Here is a 12,656-nt window from a genome sequence, read left to right as displayed (position 1 = left end):
AATTCCAAATAATAATGGTGGGTCTGGTGCCAAAATATTGAATGTGATCAAAGTAGAGAGAGAGTAATGTGGAAGTCATCTACCTCACAGGTAGGGGAAGAGTGTGGGATGGGGGTTATACTGGGGTTTTTGGTGGTGGAAAATGGGCACTGGTGAAGGGACAGGTGTTTCATCATTGTATGACAGAGACTTAAACCCAAAAACTTTGTAACCGCTCTCACAGTGATTCAATAAATAAATTTATAAAGAGGAGAAAAAAAGAATATATGCAAACCTATGTTCATCACTACACTTAGAATTATAACAAAGATATGGAAAGAAACCAAATGTCAAACTACAGCTGTATTGATCAAGAAATTGTGGTATGAGACTGGAGTGATAGTACAGCAGGCATGGCGCTTGCCTTACACACAGCCAACTCCAGCACCCCGTATGGTTCCAGCACCCCGTATGGTTCCCTGAGCCCACCAGGAGTGATCTCTGAGCACAGAGTCAGAAGTAAGCCCTGTGCACTGCTAGGTGTGGCCAAAAAACACACAAAAAGTTGTATTATATATACACAATGGAATACTAAAAAAAAAAATCAGACTATTTGTCACAACAAATAAATGGAACTGGAGATTCCGTGCTGAGTGAAGTCAGTGAGAGGAAAGGGACAGGTACAGAGTGATCCCTCTCATATGTGGTACTTAAAGATAGCAACAAAGGGATAAAGGCAACATAATCAGAGAACTCAGTGTGTAAGGGTGGGAAAGGGTGCTGAAGAGAGGGGCTTTATGGTCTTTGGGGAAGAAAGGAGGGTACACCAGTGATGGAGATGGTGTTGGAATTATGTGCACAGCAAACCATCATTAATAATATCATAAATCACACTACCTCAATCACTAAGAAAAAATCTGTGTTTTTTGATTAATTTCCTTGCTCAACATATTTTTATTGAACACGATTACAATTTTTATTTACTTGATAATTTAAGTCCAGATAGGTACTCTAAGAAGGAGAAGAGGGGAAGAAAAAAAGAAAGTACAAAAATGAAGTAGTCAAATCATAATGCTCAAAATTAGAGAGAGAGAGTAATAAAGATTGTACCTGCCACAGAGGCAGGGAGCAGAGTGGGGTGGGGTTGGCAGGTGGGACACTGGAAACAATGGTGGTGGAAAATGTGTACTGGTGGAGGGATGAGTGCTCTAGCGTTGTTTGACTGAAACGCAATCATGTAAATTTGTGACTGCATCTCATGGTGATCCAATAAAACTTCTTTTTAAAAAACGAAGCAGTCAGAAGATGAGAGGACAGAGAAGTTTCTTTGGAGAGGAGCATGGGCTTGGAGGGCCTGAGTTATCAGCCCCCTGCTGTGGGCTGGACCCACCGAATCTAAGGCCACTGCTCCATGTGAGTCAGCTTGCCCACGCTGTCCTTCTGGCTCTGGACACTTCTCAGACTGACCATAACACATGCCCAGCAGATACTAGGGGAGATCACTTATAAGCTCATGACTGCCCACATGCTTCTCGGACTCTTTTGAAATCTCTTTCCCTCTGAATTTATTATGCAACCATGAGTTGCTCTCTTGCTGCAGTTGCTCTGTTCGCACTGAGTAATGAGACATTAAATGAAGTGCATTGCAGTACGTTTTTCTCTCCCTGAGAGTACCACTAGCCAAAGATTATTTCATTTTCAGCATCAACTCCAGTGACAGTAAGACCCGAGAACAGAATATCCTTTAGGAACTCAGAAGGAATCCTTATTTGGTTAAACAGCGGTTAAGATCTCCCAAGGACAAACTTGTTCTTTCAATCCCTTAGAAGGAAGTTTACTGTTCTGTCCAGAGTCTGGCTCTTCTTGCTCATCTCATGCCCTGCCCTCTCTGCGGTCACCTGGACACATGATGGCTGCGGGACCTCAGGAGGCTCCCCAGGCTCTGCAGGGCCTCTGGCAGCCCTACCCCAGTGAGGGCACTGCAGGCCTGGAGCGCCCAGCTGTGACCCTGGAATCGCTCCAGGCCCAGCCTAGCTCTGATCTCCATCAGAGGCAGCGCATCAGGTGCCTCCTGCTTGTTGGCCAGCACCAAGAAAGGGACGCTGGCCATGTGTGGGTGGTCCAGGACTGCTGCGAGCTCAGCCAGTGCTTCAGGTAGGCGGGCCTCATCAGTGCTGTCCAGCACATAGACAAGGATGTCCATCCCTTCCAGATAGTCCTTCCAGCTGGCTCTGAGCCGACTCTGGCCCCCAACATCCCAGAGAGTCAGAGACACATGCCCTGGCATGTCGAGAGGCTCCACGTTGAAGCCAACCGTGGGCAGGGTCTTCACAGGCTGGTGGCCCTTCAGTCTATACAGGAGCGTGGTCTTGCCTGCTGAGTCCAGACCCATCATCACCACCTGGGCTTCCATCCTGGGCCCTCGAGATGTCACGGAACCCATGATGACCCCGCTCCAGCCTAAGGGAGAAAGGCCCGGCATATGGATCAGCCTTGCTTTGATGAAAGGAGGACAAGTCCACAGAAACCCAGGAAGGAGGAGTTTCTGCTCCAGAAGTAACTATCTTTGGGGCCACTTCCCATTTCTGACTGAAGCCTCCAGAGAGTGCGGATGTACCAGGCACCATCAGCAATATCCCTCCAAGGGGCCTGCTTCAGAGGAGACAGGGAACGTGGGCACACATTCCTAGGTAGTTAAGCAGGAAGGCAAAATGCAGCTCTAGTTAGACAAAGCTCATTCGGCGGAAGTCATTGAAAGGTATCTCCAGATCTTGCTAGTCTGAGGTGGCTTCTCAACACCTGTGAGACTAATGATCAAAATGGATACTCCTGGGCTCCCGTTTTGAGAGAGCAGTCTAAGGCGGGTAGTCTCCACCAGAGCCGGACTGGGTCTTCTGGACATTAGTAAATGATGTTGAGATTTACCCAAGGGCACACATACTGAGAACAGAGACTTTCCACCATTGTCTTAAACAGACACTACACATGTTTTTTCCAGGAATCTCAAGCTTTAAGCCTCAGAATATCTCCTCTCTGCTTAGTCAAGGAAAACCTGGTCGAGATCAATAAAAGAATATCTCACCCCCAAGAGGCTACTTTGGCTTCCATAGGAAGAGACCATGACAACTTCTGTTCATTCTTCACCCCCTGGGGAGAAGAGAAATTAAACTTACCTCAGTGTTGTCAACTGTGGCTAAAAACTCCTTCTCTGTGTTTCCCTTATCCCGTGCAGCCGCATCTGCTAGTCAGCAGTGTCCCCAGAGGGAATGTGAAGGCAGCGTAGTGACTATGGCTGTTTCTTCTTTTTCTTCTTCCTTTTCCCAGGTTGTGGGTGTGGGGTTCCCCCATGGCCCCTCCCTCATCCCTAAACATACCCGAGTAAATTCTGGTGAGTAATTCAGCTCCTCTGAGTGAGGCCCAGTACCAACTCGGGTTTGATGCAGAAAAGAGAGGGCCAAGTCAAGCATTGTGTCCAAGATCAGCTGCATTCTTCACATTATTTTATGTTCTTTTACATTCTCACAATCCTGTGACCTCCTGAGTAGGGAATTCTGAGAGTCAGACCTGAAGTGTGTCTTGGCGTTCTTCTGGAGTCTGGAGATATTTTTCATTTACTTAGGGCTGTTGTCCCCCATAGCACAGGAATAATTGAATAGAAAAGAACAGCTTTGTTGGCATGAGAACAACGTACGTTGGGAAGAATGTCCACCAGTGTGGGCTGGAGAACGGCTTCACAGAGAAGGAGCAGGGGTTGGCTTCCATGCTCAGTAGTGACAGAGTTATATCACAGCTTGGACCATACTCCGGGTGCAATTCAGGCAAGTCAAACATCATCATGAGGGACAACATGAATATGTACAACTGAGGGACATACAACGAACACACATCACACATACAGAAAAGGAAAGAAAGAGAATTGGGATATGCTTTCATGAAGAGGAAGGTGAGGAAGGAAAGGAAACTTCATGCCTACTGTACATTGACGGTTACTGTCAGTCCGACCTGGGGTCCTATCAGAGCAAACGTATTTTAAGATCCTGTCTTAGCCCAATTATAGCCAAAAGAATGTAACAAGGTAGTTACTTCTAGGGAGAGGTTGTTACGCCCAAACTACAAGCCTCTGTCACTCTGTTTCAGTTCTTACTAACCCCAGAGAGTCCTGTGTCTCCAAGGATGGAGAAAGCAAAGCACAGGCAAAGTTTCAAAAAGTTTTGATGGGACCATATTTTAAAGACTACTGAAATAGTACTACCATATCCTAAAAAGATGTTGATATGTTGAAGGTGTTGCAGGTGACTTGTGTGAATTGCGGGCGAAAGAGAGAGTAGCTTCAAGAAAGGGGGGGCAAGGAATTACTCTTAACTCGCCTTGATCCCCTGGAGAAGTGCCAACGAGGGCTGGACTCGTAAAGTCTACCACCATCCCAGTCTGGCAGAGAGCCAAAACTCACCAGCTATGTTGGTTAAGCTGTGCCTAACTCGCAGGCCTGGGGTGAGCCCCCCCACACACACTTTCTCAGGAATGTAGAGCCCAGGTTGAAACAAGGAACTGAGTCTTTGCAGGAAAACAAAAAGTCAGTTGTTACCTCGAGCCAGGCTTTCTCTGGTCTGTCACTTAGCCTCACAAGAAAAGAATTTCAGGAAGAAGACAAATAGTGAAGCAAGATAAGTTTATTTGGCAATATGAGAGAGGAGAGTCAGTGTAACTGCCTCAAGAGAGAACTCAGACTTCTCCAGAGTGGAGAAAGTCAAGAACACATTCCTGAGCAGAGTTGAGGTGAATTCCCAAGATGAAGAATGAGGGCCATAAAGAAAAAGAAAGGAATTACACATCTCCGGCTGAAATGCACGTTGTTCCCAGAATAGGGTAATATATCCCTTTGCCTGTGCAGAATGATTTTATTAGCTTTTCTCAAAGCCTATTATTAGGGTATTTCAAGGAGGAGAACTTGCAGCTATGAACCTCTTGAAAAGTTCAAAAAGTCTCCTAGTTTCTGTAACTAGGAGTCCTCCTCCTGGGGTTTTCCAGTCTACTCAAATGGGTTCTGTATTTCAAAGGCTTTTTATGCCTTTGGGCTGGCTTGATTGTTTTTTCTAATCCATATTACCAGAGTTCCCTGTCTGCCAAGATAGGCATATCTGGCATATACTGGCAAGAAACAGGTATATCTGAGTCATAGTATAATTGAGCATAATAACTAAACCTATTGAGATTCCGGTTCTATTCAAGGGCAGATAGAGGTGAAACATGATCCAAGAGACAGGGATATACTGAGAGGCACAGGGGAGCTGTTTCGCTGTTCACAAAGTCCAGGTAAGTGCTCATGGTCTCCCTAGCGGGTCTGACAATATGTTGGTTTCTTTGGTAAATCTCTCCCACTGCTGTGTCCAAGGCCTTAGGAATGGGCTTCCTTCTCCAAGGCCTTCACAACTACAGGGCAACAGGCTGCATCTGGAAGCCTCCAGCACAGAACTAGTTTGGAAAGAAAACAGTGACCTCCCTCTTTGTTTGTTTGTTTGTTTGGGGGGCCTCACTTGGGGCGTTTAGGGGTTACTCCTGGCAGGCTCTGAGGACTATATGGAATGCCAGGGACAAACCCCGGTCTGCCATGTGCAAGGCAAGTGCTGTGCTGTCACTCCAGCCACCACCTTCCTTTTTTGCAATAGTATTAAGGTTTATGGCATTAATGTACTAAGTTACTGTATCTCTCATCCAAGTACCCAGTGCTCTGCACCTGTGTCCTTATGACACTTCTAGTCGACCTCTTCATTTGAAAACAGTGCCCTTTCTCTGTCGCCCTGTTATCATGCTCATCTCTTCTCATCTTTCTTCTCTTTTCTGGCAGAGTTTCTTCAACAATTCACAGCCCCCCACCCTATTTCCTGTGTTTTGCTGCACTTACTTAACAATAGGTTTTCCTTTAATAGTCCAGATTAATTATAGCCATGCCCTGTGTGGCTATAACCAGAGGGTACATACACTTCTATGTTCTGATTCTGTCATTTAAGTTTACAGAGAAAATGACACTGCCTCACTTCTACAAAACTCTCCAATACATTTTATGTGTGTTGACCTCAAAATCCTATTATATCAGCAGAAGTGTGATGATATACTTACAAAGTTTGCATAAAGTAATGCTCAATTAAAGATTGTGTGAACAAAGTCTCCCTTCTTGATTTGGGTTATTTCCATTGATGATTTCCAGAGTTGGAATTCCCAGGACAGAAGAAATGATTATTTTATGGCTTGCTATGATCTTCCAATATGCAATCATGTTATGCTATGAATTATGCCTGATTTTACTTGCTGGATTTTGCTTTTTGTTCTTTTCTCCTTACAAGCAGTCTCTCCTTCCCTACCAGCTCCCAGACCCACAGAACCATTGTTTTGAACTCCCAGACATTCATCAAACGAGTATTAGCTGGTTATGATGTAGGCAGGTAGACAGGGAGGGCCCCCTCCTGAGGCAACAACAAAAGCCAGCCCTGCAGAAAATAGCAAACAGGAACTTAGGCTTGATAAGACCCTAGCCTGGCTCCAGCAACAGACCCAAAGAAGCTCCTCCAGGAACCAGAAAAGGAATTTCAAAGAAGACCATCACCACTCCCATCCTCCCTGGTAACCTCCTTAGCAACAGACATTTACCTGGGAAGAAGCCCCACATGGGGGCAGGTTGGAGAAACCCTCTAACGGCCACCTTGAACAAAGGAAGGGCACGCATTTGCTGCCCGAGCCCATGTGCTGCTTGCGCCCACGTGGCCGAGCACATGTGGTTCCCGAGCACATGTGTCACCCGCATCTCCCCTCTTGAGATGTGTACTTTCATGCTTTCGTGTCTAACTTTACTCTCTCACTCTCTCTTCCTCCCTCCATACCTAAAAATCCTCCAAATAAAATCTATTTACTTCACTGCTTGTCTACTCCTGAAATTCCTTTCTGCGAGGCAAGACAAGAGCCCAGTAACCCTGGGTCCCGAGTGGCAGAGGCGGGTGGGGAGAAAGTGTCTTTCTTCTCCTCGCTTCACATAAGTCACCCATGGGGCCCACCAACATCAGTTAGACTGTTCTGAGACCAGTGCTGTCAGGAAAAGTTCCAAGGACACTGGAGAAAGTAGAAAACATATTCACGGAGGAAGATTTTGATATATTAGCTATAACTATAATGAACTTACTGAGTTCATTTATGTCGGGCATTTTCTTTTCTCTTTTCTTCCACATCACCATCCTACCAGTGAGGTGAAATTCTTGGCCCCATTTCATGAAGGATTGAGGGGAGCCTGCTTTCCAGATGCTTGTTTCAGAATACCCAGCTACCAGAATGGAGGCAACTGGATGCTCTTTTTTTTTTTTTTAATTTTTATTAGTGAGATACCATGAGGTACAGTTGTAGACTTACAAATTTTGTGCTTGGGTTTCAATTATACAATGATCAAATACCCATCGCTCCACCAGTGCCCATTTCCCACCACCACGGATCCCAGTATCCCTCCCACCCCCCCATCCCCTCATCCTACCCTGACTCTGTGGCAGGGCATTCCCTTTTGTTCTCTCTCTCCTATTGGGTGTTGTGGTTTGCAAAAGAGGCACTGGATGCTCTTTATCATACCTACCCAGAGGCAAGGAGCAAGGCAGCTCCAGGACGGTTGGCCGCTGGCTCAATTGCATCATCCAACAGGGTGTGGTCCTTCCCTTGGTTTGACAACACCCAGCATTTTAGCCTTGAACAATGGAATTTTTAAAAAACTGAAAGAAGGAAAAGGTCTTATATGTCTGTAGGCATGCCGTCATCTTATCAGGAAAGAAATATGTTTCAAAAGCCTCCCATTAGCTTCTGCACCTCTAAAAAAACAGTGACCAAAGTACAAAGACAGTCTACAGAATGGGAAAGGATATTCTCCCAATACACATCCGACAAGGGGTTGATATCAAGGATATACAAGGTACCGGTTAAACTACACAAGAAGAAATCACCCAACCCCATCAAAAAATGGGGCGAGGAAATGAACAGAAACTTTCTCAAAGAAGAAATCCAAATGGCAAAAAGGCACATGAGAAAATGCTCTACATCATTAATCATCAGGGAGATCAAAACCACAGTGAGATATCATCTCACACCACAGAGACTGGCCCACATCCAAAAGAACAAAAGCAACCCGTGCTGGAGCGGATGTGGCAAGAAAGGGACCCTCCTTCACTGCTGGTGGGAATGCCGACTGGTTCGGCCCTTTTGGAAGACAGTATGGACGATTCTCCAAAAATTAGAAATTGAGCTCCCATTTGACCCAGCAATACCACTCCTGGGAATATATCCCAGAGAGGCAAAAAAGTATAGTCGAAGTAAATCCGCACTTGTTTGTTCACTGCAGCACTGTTTATGATAGCCAGAATCTGGAAAAAACCTGAGTAGCCCGAGAACAGATTACTGGTTAAAGAAACTTCGGTACATCTACACTATAGAGTACTATGTAGCAGTTAGAAAAGATGAAGTCATGAAATTTACATACAAGTGGTACTACATGGAAAGTATCATGTTAAGCGAAATGAATCAGAGAGGGACAGACATAGAAATATTGCATTCATCTGGGGAACATAAAGTAACAAAATAGGTGACTAATACCCAAGAATAGCCGAGAAAGGCACCAGGCTTGGAGGCCATGCTCCATGGCTTGGAGGCCAGCCACACATGCTAGGGGGAAAAGGCTGCTCAGATAGAGAAGGGAGTACCAAATAAAGGATATTAGGAGGATCCGTCTAAGATGGGAGAAGCATGCTGAAAGTAGACTATAGACCAAATATGATTGCCACTCAATGACTCTCTTGCAAATCACAGGACCCAAAAGGAGAGAGAGAGAACAAAAGGGAATGCCCTGCCACAGAGGCAGGGTGGGACAGGGGGGATAGCGGGTGGGAGGGATACTGGGATCCGCGGTGGTGGAAAATGGGCACTGGTGAAGGGATGGGTACTTGATCATTGTATAATTGAAACCTAAGCACGAAAATTCGTAAGTCTACAAATGTACCTCATGGTGTTTCACTAATAAAAATTAAAAAAAAAAAACTCCCATTGACTATGAGAATGAAATTACTTGAAATTACTTCGTTTGGACAGACTGGGATCATCCTGAATACACTGTTTGCCTCTCTGGATAATTGCTGGGAAGCTGCTATGATGAGCAAAAAGAAAAGCAAGGATCATGCTGTGGACAACAAAGCCTGTCATGCTTTCCAACATCTTGTGAGAGAAAGTACTTGCAGTACATTTTTGTCTTCCAGGACCTCAGTCTTCCGGCCTGTGTTAACAGGACACAAACACGACATGTGTCCTAGGCAAGTAGGTTGCAGCAGGGAATCACTGGATTTTATTCATGTCTGATATTCTGTAGATATAATAAAACTTAAGTTGAGCAGTTATGAGCAGCATTCTAGAAAGTCTCTGAACATTCTATACAATTTGTCACATTGGCAATGTACTGCATTATCATCCCGTTGTTCATCGATTTTGCTCGAGCGGGCACCAGTAACTTCTCCATTGTGAGACTTGTTACTGTTGTCGGCATATTGAATATGTCATGGAGAGCTTGTCAAGCTTTGCCATGCAGGCGGGATACTCTCAGTAGCTTGCCAAGCTCTCCGAGAGGGGTGGAGGAATCGAACCCAGCTCGGTCCCATGTAAGGCAAACGCCCTACGCACTCTGCTCCAGCCCTTTATCACATTACTTAAGAAAAATTCTATTTGAAGTACACCTGCATGCCATATAAATAGGAAGATAGACATTGTTCTTGCATATGGAATAGAATATCACAGGACAATTAAATATAAACAATAATATAATATATTAAATATAAACAATAATAGATGCTTTTAGAATAGTTTTTTCATTTTTTTGTAGTTATTTTTTTTTTATTTATTTATTGAATCACTGTGGGAAAGGTTACAAAGCTTTCAGGTTTATGTCTCAGTCATGCAAATATCAAACACATTTCCCTTTACCAATACTTATTTTTTACCATGAAGAACCCCAATAAAACCCCACCCCCCACCCCTCCCCGTCCCTGTGAGGCAGATGAATTCTAGTTAACACTCTATCTGCTTGGATTAGATTCATTGTTTCAATAAAAGATTCACCACTATTATTTAGAGTTTACGCCCCCCCCCCCAAATCAGACATGCTGAAAAAGCATTGTGAAGTGATTTGCTTTCTACAGCTGGGTTCAAGAATTAAATGTTGGTTTTGGATTTCTGCTCTTTTACCTATTGACCCTGGAAGTATTTCTACTGAAAGTCAGATAGTTAAGAAATTGGTTTCTGTGTTCTGGAGTCGTGGCCGTGCTGGAGAGCCGCTCGCGGGGGGCAACCGGTGGCCTCGGTAGGGCGTGAAGGGTGGAGCGAAACGCCCCCCTTCCCATGAGGTTTTAGTCGCCCCCACACTCCCGGCTCATACCTGCTGTCCACAAGGCTCCCATGTGGCCACCATCTTTCTTTCCAGAGAGGAGAGGGCGAATGGGGCAACACCCTTTCCCCTCCGGCAGACTTGATGGGCTGGATCAACGCATAGTCCTTTCACTTTTCTGCTCCAAGCTGCTGGGTTCTGCATTAAGTCCTTGTGCTTCTGGGGCCATGGCCGTGCTGGAGAGCTGCTCGCGGGCGGCGACTGGTGACCTCGGTAGGGCGTGAAGGACGGACCGGAACGCCCCCCGACCCATGAGGTTTTAGTCGCCCCCACACCCCCGGCTCATACCTGCTGTCCACAAGGCTCCCATGTGGCCGCCATCTTTCTTTCCAGAGGGAGGAGGGCGGAAGGGAGCAACACCCTTTCCCCTCTGGGCAGAAATGATTGCCTGGATTAACGCACAGTCCTTTCACTTTTCTGCTCCAAGCTGCTGGGTTCTGCATTAGGTCATTGTGCTTCTGGGGCTGTGGCCGTGCTGGAGAGCCGCTCGTGGGGGCAACTGGTGGCCTCGGTAGGGCGTGAAGGGCGGAGCGAAACGCCCCCCTTCCCATGAGGTTTTAGTCGCCCCCACACTCCCGGCTCATACCTGTTGTCCACAAGGCTCCCATGTGGCCGCCATCTTTCTTTCCAGAGAGGAGAGGGCGAATGGGGCAACACCCTTTCCCCTCTGGCAGACTTGATGGCCTGGATCAATGCATAGTCCATTCACTTTTCTGCTCCAAGCTGCTGGGTTCTGCATTAAGTCCTTGTGCTTCTGGGGCCGTGGCTGTGCTGGAGAGCCGCTCGTGGGGGGCAACTGATGACCTCGGTAGGGAGTGAAGGACGGACCGGAACGCCCCCCTTCCCATGAGGTTTTAGTTGCCCCCACACCCCCGGCTCATACCTGCTGTCCACAAGGCTCCCATGTGGCCGCCATCTTTCTTTCCAGAGGGAGGAGGGCGGAAGGGAGCAACACCCTTTCCCCTCTGGGCAGAAATGATTGCCTGGATTAACGCATAGTCCTTTCACTTTTCTGCTCCAAGCTGCTGGGTTCTGCATTAAGCCCTTGTGCTTCTGGGGCTGTGGGCGTGCTGGAGAGCCGCTCGTGACCTCGCTAGGGCGTGAAGGACGGACCGGAACGCCCCCCTTCCCATGAGGTTTTAGTCGCCCCCACACTCCCGGCTCATACCTGCTGTCCACAAGGCTCCCATGTGGCCGCCATCTTTCTTTCCAGAGAGGAGAGGGCGAATGGGGCAACACCCTTTCCCCTCTGGCAGACTTGATGGCCTGGATCAATGCATAGTCCGTTCACTTTTCTGCTCCAAGTTGCTGGGTTCTGCATTAAGTCCTTGTGCTTCTGGGGCCGTGGCTGTGCTGGAGAGCCGCTCGTGGGGGGCAACTGGTGACCTCGGTAGGGCGTGAAGGACGGACCGGAACGCCCCCCTTCCCATGAGGTTTTAGTCGCCCCCACACCCCCGGCTCATACCTGCTGTCCACAAGGCTCCCATGTGGCCGCCATCTTTCTTTCCAGAGAGGAGAGGGCGAATGGGGCAACACCCTTTCCCCTCCGGCAGACTTGATGGCCTGGTTCAACGCATAGTCCGTTCACTTTTCTGCTCCAAGCTGCTGGGTTCTGCATTAAGCCCTTGTGCTTCTGGGGCTGTGGGCGTGCTGGAGAGCCGCTCGTGGGGGGCAACTGGTGACCTCGGTAGGGCGTGAAGGACGGACCGGAACGCCCCCCTTCCCATGAGGTTTTAGTCGCCCCCACACCCCCGGCTCATACCTGCTGTCCACAAGGCTCCCATGCGGCCGCCATCCTTCTTTCCAGAGAAGAGAGGGCGAATGGGGCAACACCCTTTCCCCTCCGGCAGACTTGATGGCCTGGATTAACGCATAGTCCTTTCACTTTTCTGCTCCAAGCTGCCGGGTTCTGCATTAAGTCCTTGTGTTTCTGGGGCTGTGGCCGTGCTCCAAACTTAACTCTGATTTTCAGGGAGAAACATTGGGTGGTTTACTTCCCATAGATCACTTTGTATATAGAGAGATGTCGCGTGGCCACGTAAGCGGCCGCGCGGTTTTGAGCAAAAGTCCTCGTTCCCGCATACTCGAGCTGTGTTTGTAGAGGCTTCTGGTCACCGGGGTTCCATCTGGGGGATGCGGGATGCGGCACCTACTCCATCTGGAACTTGCCGGTGATCTCGGCTCTTTTTGGAACCTGTTTTTTCTTTCTTTTTTTTTTCCCTCCGGG

General features: G+C 47.4%; 1 protein-coding gene across 1 annotated transcript; it reads right to left on the bottom strand.

Annotated features, from left to right (window-relative positions):
- Nucleotides 1–1,873: 1,873 nt before the first annotated feature.
- On the bottom strand, nt 1,874–2,422 carry ARL11 (ADP ribosylation factor like GTPase 11). Its single transcript, XM_056133065.1, has one exon. It carries the CDS (start codon nt 2,420–2,422, stop codon nt 1,874–1,876), a length of 549 nt encoding a protein of 182 aa, XP_055989040.1.
- Between the last annotated feature and the right edge of the window lie 10,234 nt (nt 2,423–12,656).

The sequence above is a fragment of the Sorex fumeus genome, unplaced genomic scaffold (genome assembly GCF_029834395.1).
Source record: "Sorex fumeus unplaced genomic scaffold, SorFum_2.1 ptg000095l, whole genome shotgun sequence".
NCBI lineage: Eukaryota > Metazoa > Chordata > Mammalia > Eulipotyphla > Soricidae > Sorex > Sorex fumeus.
This window is presented reverse-complemented; position numbering and strand designations above follow the sequence as displayed.

Coding starts and splice junctions, on each gene's coding strand:
- ARL11 (XM_056133065.1), bottom strand. CDS start 2,422: ATGGGTTCCGTGACATCTCGAGGGCCCAGGATGGAAGCCCAGGTGGTG.